The following is a 21,109-nucleotide window of genomic DNA, read 5'->3' as shown; positions in this document are numbered from 1 at the left end:
CTTTTACCCTTGTAGTTTCTGAACTCAACCCACAAGGATTCAACATCTTCTGATCCTATGTCACATCTTTCTACTGATTTGAAGTCATTCTTTACCAGTGGAGCCAAGCCTCCCCCTCTGCCTACCTTCTTATCCCTCTGATGCAATGTGTAACCTTGGACATTCAGCTTCCAACAACAGCTATTCTTCAGCCATGATTCAGTGACGGCCACAACATTGTACCTAGCAATCTAATATTGCAACAAGGTCATCCACCTTATTTCTTATGCTACGCGCATTTAGTTACAACATGAGTACCGTATTTGCTACCCTTTTTGATTTTGGTACTGATACTCACCCTGTTGCCTGTGACCATGTCCCATCATCTGCCTGACCTTCTTGACAGTCTGACTGCACGCTATCTTTACTTTTCTATAGATGCTGCCTGACCTTCTTGACAGTCTGACTGCACGCTATCTTTACTTTTCTATAGATGCTACCTGGCCTTCTGAGTTCCTCCAGCATTTCTACTTCTGCTTTTGTGTGTGTTACTTGGATTTCCAGCATCTGCAGATTTTCTCTTGTTTCTGATCAGCCTCTCCTTGCTAGGAGTCTCAGTACATATTGCCTCGGTAAACCAACTACCTCGTCTTCAGCACTATCATTCCAGCTCCCATCCCCCTGCCAAATTAGTTGAAACCCATCGGAACAACTCTAGCAAACCTGGCCATAAGGACATTGGACCCCTTTGGATTCAGGTGTAACACATCCTTTTTTCAAGTATAACACATCATACCTTCCCCGGAAGAGATCCAAATGATCCTTAAATCTGAATCTCTGCCCTCTGCATCAAGTCCTCAGCCACACATTCACCTGCCAAAAGAAGGTAGCTTGATGGTTCTGGGTATGTACTTACTGGAATTTAGAAGGATGAGGTGGGGGGGGGGAAATCTCATTGAAACCGTTTGAATGTTGAAGGGCCTAGACAGAGTAGATGTTTCCCATGGTGAGAGATGTGGAGAAATTTCTTTAGCCAGAGGGTGGTGAATCTGTGGAATTGATACCACAGGCAACTGTGGAGGCCAGGTCATTGGGTGTATTTAAGGTAGAGCTTGATAGGTTCTTGATTGGACATGGCATCAAAGGTTATGGGGAGAGGGGCTGAGAAAGGGAAACAGGATCAGCCATGATTGAATAGCAGAGCAGACTCGATGGGGAAATGATCTAATTCTGCTGGTACGTCTTATGGTCAAATCATCCTATTCTTACCCTCACTGGCACATGGCATAGGCAGCAATGTAGAGATTACTACTCTGGAGTAGTAATCTCATCTTTCTACCTAGCTCCCTAAAATCACTCTTCAGGACCTCAGTTTGGCTATCTATATCATTGGTGCCAATTATCAAGACTTCTGGCTGCTCATCCTTGCCCTTGAGAATGCCATGGATACTATCCTGTCAAGGAGGCAACATACCATCTGGGTGTCTCTATTGCTCCCACAGAACCTCGTCTCTTTTCCTCTGACTAAGGAATCTCCTATCAACACTGCAGTCCTCTTCACCGCTCTGCTCTTCTGAGCCACAGCGCTAGGCTCAGTGCCAGAGAGCTGGTCACTTTGTTTCCCTCCTGGTCGGTCTTCCCCACTCAACAGTATCATAAGTGGTATAATTATTATCAAGGGGAATGGCCACAGATGTACTCTGGACTGGCTGCGCATCTCCCGTCCTTCTCCTGAAAGTCACCCATTTACCTATCTCCTGCCCCCTAGGGATGACTTCCTCCCTGTAGCTCTGTATGAGTTGAAGGGCATCAAGCTGCAGCTCCAGTTCCTTACTACGTTCTTTCAGGAGCTGCAACTCGGTGCACCTGGTGCAGATGTGTTCATCTGGCTGTCTCCCAGACTTCCCACATCCCACATCCCACAGAGTACAAAGCACTGCCTCTGGAGCCATTCTCAGTATGCCCTAATAGATGAGGGATGAACAAATAAGAATGGAGAGAGAGAGTAACTTACAAGATACATTACCTCACCCAAGCATGATCTCGCCTTAGTCTGGTGAGCCAAAGCCACTCTGAAGACTGGCACACTGCAAAAGAATGGCCGCTCAAAGCTCTGCTTTTTAAATCTTGAACGCGGACCTGACCTAAAGGTAGCTCTTTTTGCGCCTGCCTCTTAGTGATTGGTTACTCCTTAACTCAGAGATACTGCATAAAACTCTGCCTTTAAAATCTTGATCACATCCTGATTAAAAGGTAGCTCTTTATACGCACCCCTGACGTGGATTGTCCAACTCATAATTTCATCTACTTGTCCATACCCTGAGCTCATCTGCCTTCCCTACAATACTCCTTGCATTGAAGTATACACGGATTAGGACATTAGTCACTTCATGCTCAATCCTTTGATTCCAGACTTTGAGATCTTAACAACATCTGTCTCCACAACCTCTCCACCATCTGTTCAGGCAATCTGGTTCCCATCCCCCTACATCTGTAGTTTAAACCTGCCCCATGCAGCTCTTGCAAACCTTCTCGCTAGGATATTAGTACCCTTCCAGTTCAGGTGCAAACCGTCTCTTCTGTATAGGTCTCACCTTTCCTGGAATTGAGCTCAATGATCCAAAAATCTGAAGACCTCCCTCCTGCACCAACTCCTTAGCCACATGTTAAATTCTATGATCTTCCTATTCCTGGCTTCACTCACACATGTCACGGGTCGCAATCCTGAGATCACAACTCTGGAGGTCCTGTCCTTTAACGTAGCACCTAATTCCATGAACTCACTTTACAAAACCTTGTCATTCTTCCTACCTGTCATTGGTACCTACCTGGACCATGACTTCTGGCTGCATACCCTCCCACTTAAGAATGTTACAGACATTCCAAGATGTCCCGGACCCTGGCACCTGCTGGGCAACATGTCATCTGGAGATCTTGTTCTCATTCACAGAAGTGATAATCTATTATATTTTTGAAATTCCCAACCAGTTTGTCACAGAAATGTTGTGTACAGCATCATAGTCAGGTGGAGTTTGGTAACCTGTGGAACGCTTTTGCTGATTTTGACTCCTAATTCCTGCTTGTTAATGAGGATGACTTACAGCCTGATTTTACATTTTCCTCTTATGCCATTTAAAAATTGTACTATTGTCAGTTTTCCTCTGCCACCACCTCTCACCCTCACCCCAGCCCCAGAGTACGATTGGTGGCAAGAGTTCAGGCAGGATCACAGACCTGTGCATGCAAGTACTTCATCTTCCAACATAACTCTGATCGAGACTGAATAGGCAGTTTCTTCTGTTCTGTGTTAATCTGCTTACTGCTGCATGTGAGATTTTGTTTTGTAATTGCAGATATAGCTGCTGTGGCCTATGGCCGGGAGTTCCTGGTTAATTCTTCTCAGATCCTATTGGAGAAACTGCTACAGCTCCTGGCTGAGATGAAAGCTGGTCTCTGCACAAAGCTCAAAGTGTGAGTCTTGGAGAAAAGCAAAGGAACTGACTTCCCAAGCAGAAAAGAAAACCCATCTATTGTGGAAGGGCTCATTCTTATAGAGTTGTACAGCATGGCAGGCCCTATGTCCAACTGCTCCATGCCATCCTAGATTCCCATTTACCCATGTCTGACCTATGTCTCTCTAAACCTGTCCAAATACCTATTACATATTGTTAATGTGCCTACCTCTAGCACTTTATCCATATAGATCACTCATTGGGTAAAACAGTTGTACCTTTACTTCCCATTAAACCTCTCTCTTCTCACCTTAAACCTGTGCCAACGTGAGAAAAAGACTGTGCACATTGAAGTTATACTCATGAATTTATACACCTCTGTAAGATCAATCATAATTCTCCTACACTTAACGTGAGAAAAGTCCCAATCTGCTCAACCTCTCTCCAAAACTCACGTCCCAGAAAAATTCTTGTAAATTTCCTCTGCATTCTTTCCAGCTTAGTTGCAGCTTTCCCACATCAGGGCAAACAAAACTGAACACAATACAAAGTGCAGCCTTATGAGTATTTTGTACAACGGTGACCTAACATCCGAACTTCTATACTCTGATTCCTAAGAATAAGATTGATGACGGCCAGGGTGCCAAAAGCCTTCTTCACCACTCTGTGTACCTGCAAGGCCACTTAGCTGTACTCCTGAGTCCCTCTGTTCCACGACACTCCCCAGGGCCTTGCCGTTCTCTATGAAAGTTGCAGACTCATTAATAGATCGGCTGGTTGTCCACTTTTGAGGAGCCATGTAAGTGAGCATTGCTTCCTTAAGGGGGATTCTTGCTGACAAATCTATTGGAATTCTTTGAAGAAATAACAGCAGGGTAAGCAAAGCACAATCGGGGGATGTTGTGTACTTGATGATCGAAGGCCTTTGACAGGGTGCTACACATGAGGCTGCTTAACAAGTTAAGAACCATGGTATTACAGGCAGGATATTATCATGGTTAGAGCATTGGCTGATCAGCAGGAGGCAAAGATTGGGACTAAAGAGAGTTTTTTTCTGATTGGCTGCCAGTGACAAGTGGTTTTCAACGAGGGTCTGTGTTGGAACAGCTTCTTTTTATGTGATATGTCAAATGATTTGAATGACGGAATTGATGGCTTTGTGGCCAAGTTTGCAGACGATAAGAAGGTAGGTGGAGGGGCAAGTAGTTTTGAGGAAACTGAGAGGCTGCAGGACTTAGACAGATTAGGAGAATGGGCAAAGAAGTGGCAGATGGAATAAAGTGTGGAGAAGGGTATGGTCACGTACTCTAGTAGAAGAAATAAAAGACTATTTTCTAAATGAGAATTTTAAAAATCTGAGGTGCAAAGGGACTTGGGAGTCCTCTTGGAGGATTCCCTAAAGGTAAATTTGCAGGTTGAGTCAGTGGTAAGGAAGGCAAATGCAATGTTAGCATTCATTTCAAGTGGACTAGAATATAAAAGCAAGGATGTAATGTTGAGAGACTGATTTGTCTTCCCAAAGGTTTTAGGTGTGCTTCACTGTCGAGAAGCTGAATGCAGATCAACCCACAGCTGCAGAATGTTCCTTAGGGGATGGTAACTGCATGACACCAAGTCTTATTGGGCTGAATGTCCAGCCACCATTCGCCAACCCGTTACTGGTCAGGAATGTCTGCACCCTGCAATTTTCCCCCAGCCTTACTTATCCTGTCAAACCACTACAGCCAGTGAGCATTTGTGCATGGCGTGGCTCATGGTACCAACCCTTCCCTGCACTGCTCACATCAACAGCATTTCCCCAGTTCAACATAGAGCATTACAGCACAGTACTGTACAGGTCCTTCAGAACACCACCCCTGGCAGTGTGTTCCATGCACTCACCACTCTCTGTTTAAAAAAAGTATACCCCCTGCCCCCCATATTTTCCTTCAATCATCATAAAATTATACTTGCTAGTAAGACCATAAGATATAGGAGCAGAATTAGGCCATTCAGCCCATCGAGTCTGCTCTGCTATTCCATCATGGCTGATCCCAGATCCCACTCAACCCCATACACCTGCCTTCTTGCCATGTCCTTTAATGACCAATCAGGAAGCTATCAATTTCCGCCGTAAATATACCCACGGACTTGGCCTACACAGCAGTCTGTAGCAGAGCATTCCACAGATTTACTACTTTCTGGCAAAAGAAAATCATCCATACCTAGAATAGAGGGCCAGCCCTCTATTTTGAGGCTGTGTCCTCTAGTTGTGGATCCCCCGCCCCCCACCACAAGAAACATCACATCCACCCAACTAGTCCTTTCAACATTTGGTAGGTTTCAATGAGGTTCCCTCGCATTCGGCTGAATTCCCGTGAGTGCAGGCCCAAAGCTGCCAAATGCGCCTCCTATGTTAACCCCTTTATTCCTGGAATCATCCTCGTGAACCTCCTCTGGACTCTTTCCAGTGACAACACGTGAGATAGATTGTGAGATAGGTATATCGCATCCGGAATTATTTCCACTTAGCGGACGATTTCCTTCCATGCTGCTCTGACGTTTTGTGAAATCGCGTACGAGGCAAGTTACAACAGTGGTTTGCCATTGCCTCCTGCTGGGTGAGTTTTTTTTAAGAGAACACCAGCTCTTACCGGGAGCCAGCTGGATTCGAACTCGGGACCTCTCGCCCCGAAGTCCAGCACTGATGCCACTACGCCACCATCCGGCCTTTTCTGAGATATGGGGCCCAAAACTGATGAAAATACTCAAGTGTGGCCTGACTATTGTCTGATAGAGGCTCAGGATTATCTCCTTATTTTTATATTCTATTCCCCTTGAAATAAGTGCCAATATTGCATTTGCCTTCTTTACCACAGACTCAACCTGTAAATTAACCTATTGGGAGTCTTGCATCACTCTGCATCACTGATATTTGAATCTTCTCTCCATTTAGACAACAGTATCACTATTGTTCCTTTTTCCAAAATGCATTATCATACATTTCCCAACACTGTATTCCATCTGCCACTTTTTTTGCCCATTCTTCTAATTTGTCTAAACCCTGCTGCAATTACCCCTTCACCTATCTTCATATAATCCACAAACTTTGTCACAAAGCCATTATCTAAATCATTGACAAACAATGTGAAAAGCAGTGGTCCCAATACTGTTCTCTGAGATTCACCGCTAGTGTCCAGCAGCCAACCAGAAAAGGCCTCTTTTATTCCCACTCGCTGCCTCTTGCCTGTCAGCCATTCATATCTATGCCAGTATCTTTCCTGTAACGCCATAGGATTTTATATTGTTAGGGAGCCTCATGTGTGGTACCTTATCAAATGCCTTCTGAAAATCCAAGTAAATGACATCCATTGCCTCTCTTTTGTCCTCGCTACTTGGTACCTCCTCAAAGAATTCTAACAGACATGTCAAGCAAGTTTTCCCTTTACAGAAGCCATGCTGACTTTAACTTAATCTCCAAGTACCTTGAAACCTCACCTTTAATAATAGACTCTAACCAACCACTGAGGTTAAGCTAACTGGCCTATTCTACACTGTTCTTTGCATTTCTGGTTAGATGCTAACTGCATTTCATTGGCTTTGTATCTGTACTTGGCACAATGACAATAAAGTTGAATCTAATCAATAATTTCCTTTCTTTTGCCTTCCTTCCTTCCTTCTTAAGGAGTGGAGTGACACTTGCAATCTTCCAGTCCTCCAAGGACCATGCCCGAATCAGGTGATTCTTGAAAGATCATGACAAATACATCTGTTATCTCTTCAGCAACCTCTCTCAGGACTCTGGGATGTAGTCCATGTGACTTATGCATCTTAAGACCTTTGAGTTTGCCTTGCACTCTTTCCTTTGTAATAGCAATAGCACTCACTCCTACTCCCTGACACTCATAGACCTCTGGCACACCATTAGTGTCTTCCACAATGAAGACAGGTGCAAAGTACCCATTAAATTTATCTGCCATTTCTTTGTTTCCCATTACTGAGTTTCCTGAGTGAGGGAATCAATGGAGACAGCAGATTTATAATCTGCTGGAGAAACTCAATGGGTCGAGCAGCATTTGTGAAGGTTTTGTCACATACATCAAGGTACAATGAAAAGCTCTTGTTGCATGTCATCCAGACAGATCATTCCATACATCAGCACATCAAGATAGTAAAATGAACAACAGATTGTAGCATGGAGTGTTAAGAGTTACTAAGAAAGTGCAGTGCAAGCAAACAAGGTAGACTGGGAGATGAGAGTGCAAGAGTTCATCCTTTAGCATATGGGGTCCAATCATGTCTGATTACAGGATGATAGAAGATGTCCTTAAATGTCTGTAATCAAAACTCTGCATCAGGACTCCTTAGGGTGATATTTTCAATCAGAATGTCAAACAATACAGCGCAGGAGCAGGTCCTTCAGTCCACAATGATGTGTACCAGCTGAACTAATTAAATTAATCAGATGTCCAACTGAACTAATCCCTCCTGCTTACACAAAATCCATATCCTTCCATTCTCTGCACATTCATGCGCCTATCTAGCCTCTTGTCTGTATTGTATTTGCCTCCACCACCTCCCATAATAGTGCATTCCAGGCACCCACTATTCTCCATGGAAAAAAACAACTTCCCTACAATTTCCTTTGAAATTACCCCCTCGCCTAAAATGCATGCTCTCTGGTATTAGATACTGTCTGTCTGCTTTATCTCTGCCTCTCATAATCTTATAAACCTCTATCATGTCTCCTCTCAGCCTCCACCACTGCAGAGAAATCAACCCAAGAACACTGAACCTAACCCTAACCACAGTAAATGACAGAAAAATCTCTTAAAAAGATGATAAATAGATACATTTAGTTCCTTGGTTCCAAAACGTTTTCATCATTAGATATTCGGTTTGCTTTGGGTAACAAAGGCTAGTTCAAGTTCAAGCTAATTGTCAGTCACTCATACATGAAAACCCATGAACGTAGTCAAACAAAACGGTGTTCCTCTGGGGCCAAAGTGCAAAACACAGAGCCAATAGTCACACACAACACAGAGCACATATAATTATGCTAGCAGTAATCATACAGTCACAAAAGTAATAATAAAGCCCAAGTCCCTGAGTGTTATGTCTTGTAGATTGATGGTGCATGGGATGTTCCATTACTATCAAGAAACTCACTTTCTCAGTAACTCTTAACATTCCATACTAGCAACTTGCTCGTGGGATTAATGTTCTTCATTTCGAGGAGTATCTTGCTATCATAAAAAAACTGGTAAAGGACAAACAATTGTACCTTTGACCCAGAGAGGCCACTGCGACCAAGCCCACTGAAATTGTGTAGAAGGTCTAATAGATACAGTAAATCCTGGCTTGATCTTCCTGTGGCTACAGGGATCCCAACTCCTGAGAAACTTGGGATGCTGGTGCAGGACTGACACAATTATACAAGAAGGAGTAGACCACTTTCCCATCAAACCTGCCCTGACAATAAGGTCATGGCTGATCTGTGCTGGCCTCAATTCCCCTTTTGTGTCAGTTCCCTATAACATTCAATTTCACAATATTTAAAATATTTATCTATCTACACTTTCTGGCCTCCAACACACTAAGGACAGCGAGTCACGATCCCAAGAGAAGTTTCTAGGTACCACAGATTTAAATATCTGGTTCCTTGCATCTATGCCTCCTTGTTCACAACTCTCATACACTAATGAAAACACATTAACATTACTTTAGCAAGCCTTAGACTTTTTTATATTAGAACGATGTCACACCTTGAACTTCTAAACTCCAAGTAATACAGACCCACACCATATTACCCCTGTCGAAAGGAGACCCCTATCATCTAGAAACGAGGCTGATGCATCTCCTGGACTGCTGCAGTGCTATTATATCCTCTTTAGGTAAGGGGAGAGAAACAATGAACAGTATTCTGGAAGTGGCCTCACCAATACCCTGTACAACTGTGACAAAACTTACTTCTAAACAACAACTTTGCATTAAAGTTCAAAATGCTGTTTTCCTTTTTAACTGCCTGTTACATGTGCTAACCTTTTTGTGATTCATTCACAAGAACCCCTCAATCCCTCTGAACTTCACTCACTTACAGTCTCTCTCCATTTTGATAATAATCTACCTTTTGTTTCCTCTTGCAATGTTCAGATTGTTCATTAATTCTGGTTCAGATAAACATTTTCCTGTGGATATTGCAGAGACACACATTACCTTGGAAATACTGCTGAGAAGATCTGCATGCCTCTGATGGAGACATAGTCCTGATATAGATGGTGCTTGAGCTACTGAGTTCCTCCAGCAGATTATATCTTGCTCCATATCAGTGAGGTTCCTTGAAGGAAATTTATAGGTGACTCCCTGTGGATAAATGGACCATAAATGAACTGAAATTTCTTCTGCTGCCTATGAAAGGAGCAGTCAAAAAAAGTACAAAAGGTTACATTGATTAATGTTGTGGATAAGGGTTTAATGGGAAAATTTTGATCTCTCCTAGACTAATGTTGATGTGTTTATACAATGTGAGTATTAACCTGAAAGGCCTGCAGTACATCAGCAAGAATCCAGGCTTCATCCCTTTGTTGGCCTGTCTTCTGGAAGGTATGTTTTAGACTTGACTGTAGCCATTCACCATGCAGTTTGGGCTTAACATAAATAGCCAATGTGTAGTCTTCATTTGGTGTGATTACGGTTGGAATGTACTTCAGAGATATTTGATAAGTTGGCAGTTGGCCTATTTGAGACTAAAGAAACTGATTAAAAATATTTTGCCCACAAACACCATTTCAAATGCAGAAAAATTAGCAGCTAGGGTTATACAGTACACAAACAGGCCCTTTGGCCCAACTCATCCATGCTGAGCAAGGTGTCTAGCTTGTGTTTGGCCCGTATCCTTCTAATCCTTTCCGTGCAACACCAATTATCTTTTAAAAATTAACTGTGCTCACCTCTACACCTTCCTGTAGCAGTTCATTCCATTTACCCACCACCCTCTGGTGAAAAAGTTGTCCCTTGGGTCCCCTTTAAATCCGTCTGCGCTCTCCTTCAGTTTCTAGTTTTAGACTCCCCTACATAGGAAAAAGACTGATCATATCGCTGACTTTCATCATTTTATAAACCTGTAAGTCTCCTTTGCTCGCATAAAAACAGTCCTGACCGATCTGCTCCCTCTTTTCACTTGAACTGCAGGTCTCTTTGTCCTGCGACACTTCCAAGGGTCTCTGCATTGCCGTAACTTCCCAATTTGCACCACCTCACAGTTTTCTGAGTTAAATTCCACCTGTGATTCCCTTGCCCACTTATCCAAATGATCTAGACCCTGTTGCAGCCTTAGACAATCACAGCCTTATTCACTGTCCATCACACCATCTGCAGACTTACTAATCATGCCATCTACACACTCATGCAAATTGTCAACGATGTTTCTGTCATACTCTATTCAAGTCTCGTGCTTATCTTCATTCATCCGCTTTGCCTGTTAGGCTTCTTGCATTAAAACAAATGGTGTGGTTAATCAAACCTTCCGCATTTCCTGTCCTGCATTAAAACAAATAGTATGGCCTATCATATCAGACCTTACTCACTCCCTATCCTGTCTACACAACTTGTTTTCTTTAACTACTTGATTTGCCTCAACATCCTCATCAGCCCCTCTACTTATGTCCACTGCCAGACTACTTTAAACCTTCCTGTGTTGCTCCAGCCAGTCATCTCATCAGGATATTGGTGCCCTCCAGTTCAGGTACAACTTGCTGATGATGCCATCTACCTCCTCTTGTACAGTTCACCTCCGCTCCAGAAGGGATCCCAAACATTCAAGAACCGGAATCCCTCCCTCCTGCATCAGCTTCTCAGCCATATCCTTCATCTGTGCTTCCCTTATTCTCCATAAGACACAGGAGTAGAATGAGGCCATTCAGCCCTTCAAGTCTGCTCCACCATTTCATTGTGGCTGATCCTAGATCCCACTCAACCAAATACACCTGCCTTAACATAGAAACAGAAACATAGAAAACATACAGCACAATACAGGCCCACTGGCCCACAAAGCTGTGCCAAACATGTCCCTACCTTAGAACTACCTAGGCTTTACCCATAGCCCTCTATTTTTCTAAGCTCCATGTAGCCATCCAGGAGTCTCTTAAAAGACCCTATCGTATCTGCCTCCACCACCGCTGCCGGCAACCCATTCCATGCACTCACCACTCTCTGCGTAAAAAACTTACCCCTGATATCTCCTCTGTATCTACTTCCAAGCACATTAAAACTATGCCCTCTCGTGCTAACCATTTCAGCCCTGAGGAAAAGCCTCTGACTATCCACACGATCAATATTTCTCATTATCTATCAAGTCACCTCTCATCCTCCGTCACTCCAAGGAGAAAAGGCCGAATTCACTCAACCTGTTCTCACAAGGCATGCTCCCCAATCCAGGCAACATTCTTGTAAATCTTCTCTGCACCCTTTCTATGGTTTCCACGTCCTTCCTATAGTGAGGTGACAAGAATTGAGCACAGTACTCTCCCCATATCCTTCGACACCCTGACCAATCAGGAAACGATCATCTTCTGCCTTGAGTATATCCATGGACTTGGTCTCCATCACAGTTTGTGGGAAAGCATTCCACAGATTCACCACTCTGGCTAAAAAAATTCCTTCTTTCCTCTGTTCTAAAAGGTTGCCCCTTAATTTTGAGGTTGTTCAAAGTTCTAGTTCAAAGCTCTAGTTCTGGATACCCCCACCATAGGAAACATCATCTCCACATCCACCCTATCTAGTCCATTCAACATTTGGTGGGTTTCAATGAGATCCCCACGCATTCTGCAAAATTCCAGTAAGTACAGGCCTAAAGCTGCCAAATACTCCTCATATCTTAACCCCTTCTTTCCCAGAATCATCCTCATGAACCCCCTCTGGACTCTGTCCAATGACAACATTCTTTCTGAGATTTGTGGCCCAAAACTGTTGATAATACTCGCCAAGTGTGACCTGACTAGTGTATTATAAAGGCTGTGCATTAACTCCTTGCTTTTATACTCTATTCCTCTTGAAATAAATGCAAACATTGCATTTGCCTTCTTTACCACAGACTCAACCTGTAAATTATCCATCTGGGAGTATTGCACGGGACTACTAAGTCTCTCTGATGTTTGAACCTTCTCCCCATTTAGACAATAGTCTACAAAATAATTCATTTTATTAACATGCATTATCATACATTTCCCAACACTGTATTCTCTCTGCCACTTTTTTGCCTGTTTTTCCAATTTGTCTTAAGTTCTGCTGCAATTGCATTGCTTCCTCAGCACTACCTACCCCTCCACTTATCTTTGTATCATCTGCAAACTTTGCCACAAAGCCATCAATTCCATTACCCAAATCATTGACAAACAATGTGAAAAGTAGTGGTCCCAGTGCTGCCCCTGAGGAGCACGACTAGTCACTAGCAGCCAACCAGAAAAGGCCCCTTTTATTCCCACTAGTTGCCTCCTGCCTGTCAGCCATTCCTCTTATCTATGCCAGTATCTTTCCTGTAATGCCATAAGATTTTATTTTGTTAAGCAGCCTCATCTGTGGTGCCCAACCATAAACTGTTTCATCTACTTCCGTCTGACAAATAGTACCGCAGCATTAAAGCCAGGACCAACAGGCTGTGGGACACCTTCTTTCTATAAGTCATTAGACTTATAAATTCACATGTCTGTATATTGTAACAGAATCAATTCAAAAATTCAATTGAATGCCGTCTGAAAATCCGGGTAAATCATATCCACTGCCTCTCCTTTATCCACTCTGCTTGTTACTTCCTCGAAGAACTCTAATAGATTTGTCCGCCTAGATTTCTCTTTACAGAAAGCTCATCCTTAATAATAGACTCCAATACCTTCCCAAACACTGAGGTTAGGCTAACTGGCTGATAATTTCCTTTCTTTTACCTTCCTCCCTTCTTAAGGAGTGGAGTGACATTTGCCATCTTCCAGTCCTCAAGTGATTCTTGATAGATCATGACCAATGCATCCATTATCTCTTCAGCAACCTCTTTCAGGAACTGGGATGTAGTCCATCTGGTACAGGTGACATACCCACCTTAAGACCTTTGAGTTTTCCCATCAACTACAACTATTTCCTTTGTAATAGCAATGGCACTCACTCCTGCTCCCTGGCACTCATGGAGCTCTGGCACACTGCTAGTGTCTTCCAGAATGAAGACAGATGCAAAGTACCCATCTGCCATTTCTTTGTCCCCCCATTACTACCTCACCAGCATCATTTTCCAGTGGTCCAACATAACTGGAAGAATACCTCTGGCTAGTTTGCTCTCATATTTTATCATTCCCCTTCTTATAGCTTTTTTAGTTGTCTTTTGTTCGATTTTAAAAGCTTCCCAATCATCCAGTTTTCCACTCACGTTTGCTACCCTTTCCTAGGCTTTTATGCAGTCCCTAATTTATCTTGTCAGCCACGGTTGCCTACACTGGCCATTTGAGAACTATTTCTGTGGGACATATCTATCCTGCACCTTGTGAACTACTCCCAGAGCTCTGCCGTCATCCCTGGCAGTACCCTCCTCCAAACCACTTCGGTAAGCTCTTCTCTCGTGCCTCGGTAATTCCCTTTATTCCATTCTGATACTGTATAAGTGTCTTGTACCTCTCCCTCTCAAATTGCCATATGGATTCAATCATATTATTGCCTCCTAAGGGTTCCTTTACATTAAGCTCCCTAATAAGATCTGGCTTATTACAAACACCCAGTCGAAGATAGCCTTTCCCCAAGTAGGCTCAGGCACAAGCTACTCTACAAAGCCATCTCATTCGCATTCAACAAATTTCCTCTCTTGCGATCCGACACCAACCTGATTTTCCAATCCCCTTCCATATTGAAGTCCCCCATTAGGATTGTGTCATTACCCTTATTACAGTACATGTCCTTTTCAGCTCCCTTTGCAACCTCAACCCTATATCTTGGCTATTTTTTGGAGACCTATATATGACTCCCATACTGTTTTTTTTGACCCTTGCAGTTTCTTAACTCCACCCACGAAGATTCAACATTCTCTGACCCTATGTCACTCTTTGTAAAGATGTAATCCTATCTCTTACCAACAGAGCCACACCACCACTTATGCCTTCCTGCCTGTCCTTTCAATACAAGGTATATTCTTTGATGTTAATCTCCCAACTATGGCCTTTTTCAGCCCACAACATCATACCGATCGACCTCTAATTGTGCCATGCGTTTGTCACCTTTTTCTGAATACTACACACATATAAACACAGCACCTTCAGTCGTGCATTCTTCACCCTTTTGAATTTTGCCTCTGTGGTACAAATTAACTCTTTGCTCTGTCTGCATTTGTACCCAGTCATTGGCTTGTCCTTCCTTACATTCATGTTACACCCATCATCTACTTGTAAACCTGCTGGCTGATCCTCAGCTCTATCATACTGGTTCCCATCCCCCTGCCATATCAGTTTAAACCATTCCCAACGGCTCTAGTAAACCTGCTCGCAAGAATATCGCACTCCTTGGATTCAAGTGCGACCAATCCTTTTGTATACGTCCCACCTGCTCTAGAAGAGGTCCCAATTATCCAGAAATATGAATCCCTGACCCCTGCTCCAATTCTTCAGCCACACATTTATCTGCCACCTCATTCTATTCCTATCCTCACTGTTGCGTGGCACAAGCAGCAATCCTGAGATTACTCCCCTTGAGGTCCTGCTTCTCAGCTTCGTAACTCCCTGTATTCAACAGCACAACCGCTGTTGCTTCTCCCAGGTAGATTGTCTCACCCAACAGTACTTGGAATACTTATTGTTGAGAGGGACAGCCACAGGGGTGCTCTTCTCTGTCTGATGTTCTCCCATTTATCTGTCTCAGCTATCCTTGGGGTGACTACCTCCCTGTAGCTCCTGCCTATCACTGCTTCACTTTCTTCAACAAGCCAAAGATCATTGAACTGCAGCTCTAGTTCCCTAACATGGTCTCTGAGAAGCTGTAGCTTGATGTAGTTGTGGCCATCGGGAAGGCTGGAAGTCTCCTGGAAATCCCACACCTGACATCCAGAACAGAACACTAGCTCTGTAGACATACCCTCTATTCTCTCAAGATTTAAATAAGAAATAAGGAATGAACTTACCTGCTTACTTTGCCTTTGCCTGTTCTCGCTGAAGCCTTACTACTCTGCCTCGGACTACTCCAATGAGGACCGCTCCCACAATGACCACACCGCTAGGCGGTACCTCTCTTTTATAGAGACTGGGTTTTTAAAGCTCTTCGCCAGACCTGCATAGGAATACTTCTGCTGTGTCTGCACAGTTTGCCAATCAAGATTAAATTAATTCAAAAGTAGAAATGGGAGTCCAAAATGTGAATCTAATCATCGAGTTTAGTTTGAGCAAGGCTTGCACCTATCACGTGGTAACATGATGATGTATACAATTAACGATTTTTATATGCAACCCTTAATTATTTAAATGAACAAGAATGCTTAGTCAAGCAATATATATACAAAATTACTCAAATATTATTGAAATATCAAATACACAATACTGACCCTCAGCAATGTGTGGCACTGGTAGTGATCGAGAGATTACAGCCCCCCCACCCCCAGGGTCCTGCTTTTGAACCTTCTCACTCCATTTATCAGAATCAGAATCAGGTTTATTATCACCGGCATGTGACGTGAAATCTGTTAACTTAGCAGCAGCAGTTCAATGCAGTACATAATCTAGCAGAGAGAAAAAATAATAATAAATAAAATAAAACATAATAAATAAACAAGGGGACTGGGGACTGGGGAAAGTGGGTGAAGGGGAAGGATCAGAATCAGGTTTATTATCACCGGCATGTGACGTGAAAATTGTTAACTTAACAGCAGCAGTTCAATGCAATATGTAATCTAGCAGACAGAGAGAAAAATAATAATGGAAACATAGAAAACCTACAGCACAATACAGGCCCTTCAGCCCACAAAGCTGTGCCGAACATGCACTTAGCATAGAACTACCTAGGCTTACCCATAGGCCTCTACTTTTCTAAGCTCCATGTATCCATCCAGGAGTCTCTTAAGAGGCCCTATTGTTTCCACCTCCATCACCGCCGCCAGCAGCCCATTCCATGCACTCACCACTCTCTGCATAAAAGACTTACCCCTGACATCTCCTGTTTACCTACTTCCAAGCACCTTAAAACTGTGCCCTCTCGTGCTAGCCATTTCAGCCCTGGGAAAAAAGCCTCTGACTATCCACACAATCAATGCCTCTCACTATCTTGTACACCTCTATCAGGTCACCTCTCATCCTCCATAGCTCCAAGGAGAAAAGACCGAGTTCACTCAACCTATTGTCGTAAGGAATGCTCCCCAATCCAGGCAACATCCTTGTAAATCTCCTCTGCACCCTTTCTATGGTTTCCACATCCTTCCTATAGTGAGGTGACCAGGACTGAGCACAGTACACCAAGTGGGGTCTGACCAGGGTCCTATATAGCTGCAACATTACCTCTCAGCTCTTAAACTCAATCTCACGATAATATCTGGATAATAATAGTAATAAACAAGTAAATCAATTACATATATTGAATAGATTTTTTTAAAACATGCAAAAACAGAAATACTGTATATTAAAAAAAAGTCAGGTAGTGTCCAAAGATTCAATGTCCATTTAGGAATTGGATGGCAGAGGGAAAGAAGCTGTTGCTGAATCGCTGAGTGTGTGCCTTCAGGCTTCTGTACCTCCTACTTGATGGTAACAGTGAGAAAAGGGCATGTCCTGGGTGCTGGAGGTCCTTAATAATGGACGCTGCCTTTCCAAGATATTGCTCCCTAAAGATGTCCATGGTGCTTTGTAGGCTAGTACCCAAGATGGAGCTGACTAGATTTACAACCCTCTGCAGCTTCTTTCGGTCCTTTGCAGTAGCACCCCCCCCCCCCCGCAATACCAGACAGTGATGCAGCCTGTCAGAATGCTCTCCACGGTACAACCATAGAAGTTTTTGAGTGTATTTGGTGACATACCAAATCTCTTCAAACTCCTAATGAAGTATAGCCACTGTCTTGCCTTCTTTATAACTACATCGATATGTTGGGACCAGGTTAGATCCTCAGAGATCTTGACACCCAATAACTTGAAACTGCTTACTCTCTCCACTTCTGATCCCTCGATGAGGCATCCCTTTATTCATTCATCCCCATTGCTATTGATGTTGTTCGTACATCTGAAATGTTCCCAAGGGGAAGTTTCTGTACTTGGTTAAAAAGTTTACATCAAACAGGAAGTCAAAGCATTCTGCAGGTGGGGAACACTGCAGAAGTTCAAGCTCAGATTTAATTTCTATTCAACCATGCACATGCATACAGCTAACTGAAAGATTGTTCCTCTGGGGCCAAGATGCGAGACCCAGTACTGTATATAAGAGTCACTCACAGCACACATAATTACAATCCAGCATACACTCACAAAATAATATTAGCAGAAGTCCAAGTGGCATAGCCTGAAGATTGTTGGTTCATGGGATGTTGTCCTGGAGCCACAGTTCTGCAAGAACAAGCATGGAGCCGTCTCATCTGACACTGGGTCTGCCTCAGATGAAGGCAGTCCAGCTTATCTTTCAGGGAGTGACACTGGAGAGCAGCACTGATAAGAGATTCGGCCTGCAGGGTCCATCGCCACCCCCCCCCCCCAACCTAGCACAGATTTCAGTGCGTCCACCATGCTTTCCTTCTCTCCCACACAGCCTCTGGTGCTCCCTCTCCTGGATGTCTGTAACAAGTGATGCTGCAGCATGAGGGCCTGGTCTGTGCCACAAACAAGTCCACGCAATTACCCTGCTGTCGGTCTTGCCAATGAACTAGACTTGCAGTATTTTCTATTACCAATATCCAACAGTCTTATTATCACAAGGAAAAAAACACTTTAAGACAAACATCTGCGCTATTTTTAGAGCCCAAGATGCTGCTGTAAAAAGTATGTCACTATCTTACCAGAAGTATATTATTGGGATGAATTTAAAAGTATGGAGTGGAGTAACAAAATGAAAGTTCAGAAGATGGGGTTCATCTTCATTGTGAGACCAAATGAATGTGCTGTGCTCTGCTCCCAACTCTGTTGGGACTTAGTTTAAATGTGCTGAGTGAGCTACGATATGAGTTCTTAACATTTTCAGCAGGGTATTATTTGACAGTAGTAAATGCAGGAAAAGTATTATCAGTTGGTGTGTGAATATTACATAAAGTACGTGCGTAAATAGCAATCTGTCACCCTGGAAATCAGCTGCAGATAATCCTTTAAGAGCTAATTGTAGGCTGATTAAAAAGCCTTTCTGAGACTTGGAAAGGCTGAGTTGTGGTGAAGATTCTGGCTTGTGTAATCTTCTCTCTTCAGCTCCAGTTTGTGTTGACGTCAAACACTGTACTCTGCCACATAATCTACGGTAAAGCAGGAAAGACAAGCTCAGCAGATGACTCAACACATTGTTTATACTTTTATCGCTCTTTCTACTTGCTCAGTAAAGTCATAGGATAATATTTCCAGTACATTTCATTTTATATTTATTTAAGTAAGGAGTTCATGTCCATAAATAAAAAAGAATCAGGCAGTTTTATTTTGTGCCCTGCTTATTCCCATTTTCATTATGCAAGAAAATATGGTCAATATCCAACAATTGTGCTGTACAATTCAGGAGTATGAGACATAGGAACAAGATTAGGCCATTTGGCCCATCGAGTCTGCTCTGCCATCTCATTATGGCTGATCCAATTTTCCTCTCAGCCCTAATCTCCTGCCTTCTCCCCACATCCCTTCATGCCCTGACCAATCAAGAATCTGTTCACCTCTGCCTTAAATATGCATAAAGACTTGGCCTCCACAACTACCTGTGGCAAAGAATTCCACAGATAAGACCTTAAGACATAGGAGCAAAATTAGGCCATTCAGCCCATCAAGTCTGCTCTGCCATTCCATCATGGCTGATCCCAGATCCCACTCAACCCCATACTTATGCCTTCTTGCCATGTCCTTTGATGCCCTGACCAAACAGAAAATGATCAAGTTTCGCATTAAATATACGTACGGACTTGGCTTCCACTGCAGTCTGTAGCAGAGCACTCCACAGATTTACTACTGTCTGGATTTAAAAAAACTTCCTCCTTACCTCTGTTCTGAAGGGTTCCCTTGAGGCTGTGCCCTCTAGTTCTGGATATCCCCACCACAGGAAACATCCTCTCCACACCAACCCTATCTAATCCTTTCAACATTCGGTAGGTTTCAATGAGATCCCCCCGCCCCCAGATTCTTCTAAATTCCAGTGAGTACAGGCCCAAAGCTGCCAAACGCTCCTCATATGTTAACCCCTTCATTCCCGGAATCATCCTTGTGAACCTGCTCTGGACTCTCAAATGACAACACATCCTTTCTGAGATATGGGGCCCAAAACTGTTGACAGTACTCTGTGTGGCCTGACTAGTGTCTTATAAAGTCTCAGCATTATCTCCTTGCTTTTATATTCTATTCTCTTTGAAATAAATGCCAACATTGCATTTTGCCTTCTTTACCACAGACTCAACCTGTAAATTAACCTGGGTGTCTTGCACAAGGACTCTGAAGTCCTTCTGCATGTCTGATGTTTGAACTTTCTTCCCATTTAGGTAATAGTATTGATCCTTTTACAAAACTGCATTATCATACATTCCATTTCCTGACACTATAACATCTGACACTTTTTTTGCTCATATTCATACTTCCAATTTGTCTAAGTCCTGCTGCAATCACATTGCTTCCTCAGCACTACCTACCCCTCCACCTATCTTCATATTATCCATGAACTTTGCCACAAAGCTATCAGTTCCATTATCCAAATCATTGACAAACAATGTGAAAAGCAGCAGTCTCGATACTGACCCCTGAGGAACACCACTAGTCACTGGCAGCCAACCAGAAAAGGCCCCTTTTATTTCCACTGGCTGTCTCCTGCCTGTCAACCATTCCTCAATCCATGCCAGTATCTTGCCTGTAACGCCATAGGATGTTATCTTGTAAGTAGTCTCATGTGTGGCACCTTATCAAATGCCTTCTGAAAATCCAAGTAAATGACATCTATTGCCTCTCCTTCGTCCACCCTACTTGTTACTGCCTCAAAGAACTTTAACAGATTTGTAAGGCAAGATTTCTCTTGATAGAAACCATGTTGACTTTGACTCATTTCATCATTAGTCTCCAAGTACCCGAAACCTTATCTTTAATAATATACTCCAGCAACCACTGAGGTTGGGCTAACTGGCCTATAATGTCCTTTCATTTGCCTTCCTCCCTTCTTACAGAGTGGAGTGACACTTGCAATTTTCCAGTTCTCCAGGACCATGCCCGAATCAAATGATGCTTGAAAGATCATGACCAATGCATCTCTCATCTCTTCAGCAACCTCTTTCTGAACTCTTGGATGTAGTCCATCTGATCCAGGTGACTAATCTACCTTAAGACCTTTGAGTTTGCCTTGCCCTTTTCCCTTTTTAATAGCAATGACACTCACTCCTGCTCTGACACTCAGGGTCCTCTGACACACTGCTAGTATCTTCCACAATGAAGACAGATGCAAAGTACCCATGAAGTTCATCTGCCATTTCTTTGTCCCCCATTACTACCTCACCAGCAATATCTTCCAGTGAACCACTATCAACGCTCACCTCACTTTTACTT

The 21,109-nt window shown here is 43.2% G+C and overlaps 1 protein-coding gene across 1 annotated transcript in view; it reads left to right on the top strand.

Annotated features, from left to right (window-relative positions):
• hsf2bp (heat shock transcription factor 2 binding protein) overlaps positions 1-21,109 on the top strand; it is a 116,492-nt gene that overhangs the window by 86,470 nt on the left and 8,913 nt on the right. The window contains exons 8-9 of the mRNA XM_063050163.1: positions 3,333-3,450; positions 9,910-10,013. Coding sequence (XP_062906233.1) covers positions 3,333-3,450; positions 9,910-10,013 — 222 coding nt within the window. The remainder of the gene's footprint in view (positions 1-3,332; positions 3,451-9,909; positions 10,014-21,109) is intronic.

The sequence above is a fragment of the Mobula hypostoma genome, chromosome 6 (assembly GCF_963921235.1).
Source record: "Mobula hypostoma chromosome 6, sMobHyp1.1, whole genome shotgun sequence".
NCBI lineage: Eukaryota > Metazoa > Chordata > Chondrichthyes > Myliobatiformes > Myliobatidae > Mobula > Mobula hypostoma.
This window is presented reverse-complemented; position numbering and strand designations above follow the sequence as displayed.